The sequence below is a fragment of the Olea europaea genome, chromosome 7 (assembly GCF_002742605.1).
Source record: "Olea europaea var. sylvestris chromosome 7, O_europaea_v1, whole genome shotgun sequence".
NCBI lineage: Eukaryota > Viridiplantae > Streptophyta > Magnoliopsida > Lamiales > Oleaceae > Olea > Olea europaea.
Genome location: NC_036243.1, coordinates 16,769,140 through 16,776,132, shown reverse-complemented (window position 1 = coordinate 16,776,132; position 6,993 = coordinate 16,769,140). Strand labels below are relative to the sequence as shown.

General features: G+C 32.1%; 1 protein-coding gene across 4 annotated transcripts; it reads right to left on the bottom strand.

Annotated features, from left to right (window-relative positions):
* Positions 1-21: 21 nt before the first annotated feature.
* On the bottom strand, positions 22-4,874 carry LOC111397190. 4 transcript variants are annotated; one of them, XM_023023966.1, is made up of 6 exons: positions 4,745-4,874; positions 4,527-4,529; positions 3,626-3,743; positions 2,855-2,954; positions 2,454-2,540; positions 22-386 (listed from the first exon to the last, which is right to left on the bottom strand). In XM_023023966.1, the coding sequence occupies exons 1-6, from the start codon at positions 4,788-4,790 to the stop codon at positions 252-254; spliced, it is 489 nt and encodes a 162-aa protein (XP_022879734.1). In that variant the 5' UTR covers positions 4,791-4,874; the 3' UTR covers positions 22-251. The 4 variants fall into 4 exon arrangements, with proteins under 4 accessions (XP_022879734.1, XP_022879736.1, XP_022879733.1 ...); XM_023023968.1 differs by lacking the exon at positions 4,527-4,529; XM_023023965.1 differs by lacking the exons at positions 4,527-4,529; positions 4,745-4,874 and having other exon boundaries at positions 22-120; positions 229-386; positions 3,626-4,520.
* Positions 4,875-6,993: the final 2,119 nt, after the last annotated feature.

Below are 6,993 nucleotides of genomic sequence, written 5' to 3'. Positions count from 1 at the left end.
GAGAAAAATTAAGAATAGATGTTAGTGCTAATTTAGGCATATATTTGCTAGTATACCACCGTGATAATGTCTGATGAACATTTTTACAACACATTGAACTCAATAGCCAGGCCTCTTACACTGCAATATACAACAATAGTAATGAGAAGAACACCAAACATGAATATCCAAACTGTAATCCAATTATTTAAGACTCCGCTGGAAGTCAAATGCAATATTAACTATTACAGTTTCAGAATGCGAAGTATATATCATATGGAAGCTTCGAGTTCATCAGCTGTTATGGCTGCTCCATTCGGTTCATCATCTGCACGAAGTTGAGCTGAAACATCATCTATGGCAGAATTCAGCTGGGCAATCTTTTCAGTTAGTATCTTGCGAGTCCTCTGTTCCAAATAAACACAAGTAAAACTGATAATCTTTGTCAATAGAAATCATAGCACATACAAAATTCCTATTGATTAAGGATGTAATAGCACAAAGAATCTTTGCTCCACTTCCTTTTCTTTTTAGCTATTCCTTACATATCAAATTATATACATATCAAATAACCATCCTATCCTATATTAATATCCAAAGCAACCACCATCACACTATAATCACCTTCAGAAGTATTAATGGGTTCGATAATGTCATTAAGCAGGTTTTATTTTGGCTCATAAGGGAATAAAGGTAAGGTCCCAAGTTTGAGGGTTCCTTAAAGTTTGTCCCCAATCTAACAAGGCCCATTCAGGGAATTATACTTTTTGTTATTATTTTCATCTTACGTGTTTTCCAAGCCAACTTGCCAAACAACATTTTGCATGAGGACTAATGAGGTGTTTGAGACTTAAGGTTTGTTTGAGCCCCATTTTAGGGAAAATAGATTTCGTAATAGTGATTTTTTTGGATATGTGTGATTAAAAAGCTGGAAAAAGTTTTGAGTTTGCATTTCAAATTATTTTACTGGGAGAAAGTGGTTGAAAACGAGTTCGGGAAAAATTTGTTTTTTAAGAATGAGGCTCAAACAGTAGCTTAATACAGCTTTGCTAAAGGCTAAATCAATTTCTAACACTAACATCTAGTGGACTATACAGTGGGTGGGCATACATTGCATCAGAACTGATTCGCAGGATAAGTGTATTTCATCAATACCAATACAATGTCAACAGTATACATCAGGCAAAGGACCTTACTGTCTACGACACTATCCACCAACAAAAAGTGAAAGGGAAAAAAGATTTATTAAACAGTGGAGCATCACAAAAGCAGATCTAGATTATTGTAAATGGTGGTCAGAATCATCCCATTGAATACTTCAGCAATGCTTTAGCAAACATGTTTGAGAAGTACAAGCATGCAGAGATAAGATTTTCATGCTCTGGAGGCTGATCAAAGCCATCCATAAGCATGAATCATCCGAAGCCCAAAAATAAAATAATGGGGTTGATCCTTTCAGGATGACATCAGTGGAAGAAGTCCTCATACCAACCTTTCATTTTTTGCCAATCATCGTTGCCTAAGAACTAGTGTTCTAAAAGGCAGGGACCTGGGCATGAAGAGTCTCACGCCTTCTTACTTTTTAAGTTAAATAAACTCATTAAAAAAAAGAATTATTATTAATAATCTTCGAAAAATTAAAATAATATCAAAAATAAGAAAACATCTGTTGTGAACTAACAAAACTTAGGATATGTTTGGGATAGCTTCTGATCTAACTTTTTCTTTTTGTATAAAAGCTTATTGAGAAAGTCACCCTGTCAGCTTCCTCTAAAAGCTCTTCTAACCAAGCAAAGCATTTTTAGAAAATTATCTAAATAATCCAAAAGCAATTTCCTAAACTCAAAAACAGTTTTTAGCTTTATAAACCCCTGCCCAAGAAGACATTAGAAAACCAGGACTACAGAGAGCTAATCACCGTGTTTATTTCACTGACATGATGATTATTTTGTTTTGGTTTTCTGTCTTCTTTAGCTTCTACTTGGAAGTTCCCTTGCCTCTTTCTTCTTTTTGTCACGAGAGTAGTAGTGTTGCACACAGGGCTCATTGTACCTACTGAAATAATAGGAAGCTCCGGCAGAAGGAGTATTGATTCAAAACACAGGTTAGAAGGATAAGGAGAAACGTTGGCAGGCAGATACAAGAGGATCAAGTTAAACATGCTTCAGTGTATGCTACTATCTAAGTGGGCAAGCTTATACATGTTAATTATTTTGATTTATTTGGATATAAAGAATACGAACTCTTTTATCCGCAGAGTAATAAATTGAAACAACCAAAACAAAAGATGCATGGGTCATGGATAGCCTTTATACAAAAAACAAAGAAACACTAATTCACTCCAATGGAGAGAGATTTATTTTGCACTCTACATGGCCTAACATCAGAATGAAATTGTGACACAAAGCTTGTCCCTCGTATTTAAAAAAAAATTCAAGCAATCAAGCAGAGACATTTCTAGAGCAAGTTCTCACCTCCAAAGCTTTCTCTTCATCATATATAAATTTTGGGAGCTTTCTCATCAGATCTTTTCTATCTGCTCCTGCTAGTGCCTTGCTTATCTGCAAGATAATATAATATCATCATAATATACAACCTATTGAATTGTTCAGCAGATTAGAGCCCAGAAGCACAGTGAATAGATAAAGCCAGCTAATACACAAATATTTGTCCTCATCAAGAAATTATTCATATGATAACTGTCACGTTTGGACATATTGTTAGAAGATGAGAGTAAACCAACCTCTACTGTTTCTGAGGATGGTCTCATATCCCACACCCCATCCTCCGATATCCCATAATATTCAACTTTATGACACAGATAGGAAGAGAACTTCTGACTCAATGAACCAAAAACTAGGTAATATTTCAATACCTGAGGAGCATATATGCAACCCAATGCTCCAACAACAAGCCCTCCCAGTACAAAGCCACCAACAAAGATACTCGTGCTACCAGATCCTCTGCCATCCCCACTGTGCTAAGATGGAAAAGCTGCTAATTTTAACTAAGAATAGAAGAGAAAATCACGACACAACTAGAAGTGACTGTATAAATGCTGGCAAGAGGTAACAATTAGATCAATGCAGAAGGACACAGCCAGGTGACACCGAGCTAACATCTTCATGACAAAATTCTCAAGATATCTTTATGGGAAGCACTTGTTTAACATTTTTCTTGGATAGTGACTAGATTCTACTGAGTAAAAAAATCCTTAAGATATGAAACAACACAACAAATATTATCAAAATAAACTAATAAATTCTTTAATACCAGTGTCAAATAGCAGTGCCAATCTCATAATAATAGAAATCATTATGGCATGAAGTATTTTATAACAAGGAAATGTTATTTGGGAACATATCAGGTAGCGGTAGTAGTTCAGAAAATGTATTTGGGCCAGAATCCATATAAAAGAAAACCAAAAAAATGATAGAAAATAGATACAGAACTTGAAGCAGCACACAGCTTATGGAACACATTTATACTAAACATGTATATATATTTACAAGTTAAATGCATTCTAGTGTATAATTTTAGTGGCATTGCTCCCCGGTCATAACAGATTATTGAGAACTTAAGATAATTTAATGCTTAATTCAACCCAAACTAAACAAGAAGGTATTGGTTACGTATACATTGATACCTAGCTTGAATTATTAATGACCTCCTGCACTTCAAAGTTTTTGTGCTTCTCTGAGAGGTATGGATGAAGGCTAAATTATTGGAACCAAGACATTCATCCACTTGCACCAGAGAAGTACCTAGCATCATACATTTGGCATTAATGAAATAAAAATCTGGAAATCCAACAAAAATATGCATAGAAACTTTTACAAGTATGTCAAATAGAAGATGTGGAATCTTAATTGAATACTATACAACGAGAATTGCATAAACCAAGGTGTAACTACATAGCACAGATGCACAGTAATTTTCACACAAGACAATAGTTAGAAAATGTAATTCTATAAATCAACCCTTTCCATGAGCCTAGAAAAGAAAGGTAGTTGGATAAACACGCAGAAAGACACTTGTACCAGGAGAAATACACGTTGAATTTCATTATAAAGGATGAAAATCCTCAAGCGTAATTCCTAATTATGACATGTTTCACAACTTAACTTCATTAAGATGTTCCCAGTAAGCTGCTTTAATAACATGCAAGGAACAATGTAGTGAAGTGAATGTTTTAAAGCTGTTCCAAGAATGTGTGATTTACAATTGACATAATTAAACTTGATATGGCCTATATATGCCTTCAAAGGCATCCATGCTATATGAAACTCAATAAGCTGAATTTAGCTCCATAGAATTCACGCAGTAGGGATTTGGAAAGAAAATGGTCAGATCTTAAACAATTTCTCTCTTCATTTCAAATACCAAGCTTCAAATCCATGATACCAAACCCATTATTGGGACTGTTTGACAGCATAATTGACTCTTTAGATTTTAGTATCATAAATGAAGTTCAAATTAAATACAGCGTAAGATCTAACAAGGGGGCAAGATATCAATTACTTAGAACCGCATTACTTAATTTCAACCGGCTAAACTCATTATAGCACTCAGGGAAACCAATTTACATCAACTTCTTAATTGTGAACAATTGCGTAGTCGTCAGAAATAAATAATCAAAATTACCACAACATTACTTTAGAAATTTAATCACAATTAAAAAGCCTAATCTAATCGAACTAAAACAAAGTTTATCAAACATAATCATCATTTGCATCATTGCATGACCAATTATATAAGTGAATACTTAGGAACGAAGTTTGTGGACTCCGAACAGATACGAGAGCATTCATCTTTCAAATGTCAACTCTGCCTGCGTTTGCGTGTGCGCGTGCGTGTGCGTGAAAACTGATGGAAGACAAGCTTCGGACAGGTGGAAGGAATAAAGAATGGACTGATATAGTTGGGCTTGATTTGCAGGCCCATGATTGGGGTTTTATTGCGGGAAGAACTCGTACAAAGGGTTCATATTACCGATTCAAAAATAAGAAACTTGTGGAAAAAAAAAAAAAAAATTACATTCACAAATTGTATAAGGTTACAATCATAATGAAACAAATTATGAGATACAATCATACATTTTTCTGGGTCACATATTATTTATTGACCACAAATTACCCATTTTATCGATTACATATTATTTACTAATTATATATTATTCATTTTATTGGTTACAACCACCCAATTAATTTATCATAAATGTTTTTCATCCCACTTCTCCACCGCCGCCGTCGCCAACAACAACAACAACAATTACCATTTGCAAATTGACCTCTGATTTGAAATTGCAAGTAGAGGTATGCAATTTCAAATTTTTGTAATACAGACCCTGCTTTTGACTCACCGTCGACAACAACTTTAACTTTGAAAAGCTCCTTGAGCAACGTTAACTTTGAGAAGCTCCTCTTATATTAAGAGATGCAACTTAACTAATACAATTATTACTATACTTTAAGCAATCCACTCATTTGAAAAATAAAAGTTTTTTTATATAGTCTAAAGTTCAATAACCATTTTGGTCTTTCTGACAAACATTTTCTAATAATTTGCATCTCTGTAAATAATTCCTTCCTATCAATATCAAAATCCTTGTCGTGCTTAAAAAAAATACTTCAAGCTTACCAACACTTTAAACAATTATCATATGTTGTTTGCAATTTTTTAAATCAAACAGTAACCCAAAAGTATTTTCATAATTTTGAAATTGTTCAAACATTAACTTTAAGTGAAGAACGAGTTTGATCAACTATATAAAAGATATAATCAACACTAAAAAATAGGATATAGATGTATAATTGAAAATTTGATAAATTTTATGCTTTTAGACCAAAATTGAAAAACAAGAAAAAAATTTAAAAATACAATAAAGAAAAAATAAATACAAGAGTGCATAAAAAATAATTCATTTCAGTATCACTTCAAGGACCGTAAACGTAAGCTAGAGAATTTGTAGAGGGTTTGATTTGAGGATGAGGAATTGATGATAACTACACAACCAAAAGAAATAAATTAACAAACAAAGGGAAAAAAAATGAATAATCACTCTAAATCGAGAAAAAATAAAATAAAAAATCACGAATATATTAAAATCATTTTTTAGTCTTTTTGAAGAACATAAAATCTTTTTAAAATTTTTACTTTATTATTTATAATGTATAATATGCTTATTTGTGGAATCGATCACCCATCCCGCCTATAATCAGAGTCGTAACTTATTGCTATGATTCACTCTTTCAAATTTTGAATTGAAAACAACGACTTTTATTATAGGCCTCCAACTGTTATACCTCAATTTATATCTCAACCACCTAATTAGTATTTGAAGCTCCATGATTAGCTTTGAGCCCCAATAAAGGGTGTAATAAATTGATGGAGAATGTAAGACTAAGAGGGTATTCGAGAATGAAAAAATGTATTTTAGAATAGTAGAATGATGAGAAATGTGTGGTTGAAAAATAAGAAATTTTTTTTTATTTATGTGTAATATTATTTTAATGAAGAATATGTGATTGAAAAGAAGATACAGAAAAATGTATTGTGAAAAAAATGGAAATCAAACAAAGTCTAAAAAATATGGAAAATTTTTGAAATTACGTGTAATATTATTTTATTGAAAAATGTATAATTGAAAAGAAGATGTAGAAAAATGTATTTTGAAAACAATGGAGATGAAATAAGGGCTTAGCATTAAGTCTCCTTTGAATTTGATTTAAATTTAAGCCCTGTTTAAGTCATATTATTTGAAAAATATATATATATATAATTTTTTTTTAAATAGTGATTTAATATCATTTCAACCACACATTTTTTAATAAAATAATATTACACGTAACTTAATTTATTTTTTTTATTTTTAAATCATGCATTTTTCATCAATCTACTATTTCAAGATACATTTTTAAAAATAATATGGCTCAAACACACACTTAATCAACCAAAGAAAAAAAAAGAAAAAGAAATCAAAATTAATTAATATCAACTCTATGGTCTTCGAAT

Excerpts from the sequence above, each read along its gene's own strand:
- LOC111397190 (XM_023023964.1), bottom strand. The coding sequence starts at position 3,804 with ATGCATATTTTTGTTGGATTTCCAGATTTTTATTTCATTAATGCCAAA. Across the intron at positions 2,955-3,625 it reads TCATTAATAATTCAAGCTAG|TGGGGATGGCAGAGGATCTG; the intron begins GTATCAATGTAT and ends ATCTTAGCACAG. Across the intron at positions 387-2,453 it reads ATGAAGAGAAAGCTTTGGAG|AGGACTCGCAAGATACTAAC; the intron begins GTGAGAACTTGC and ends TATTTGGAACAG.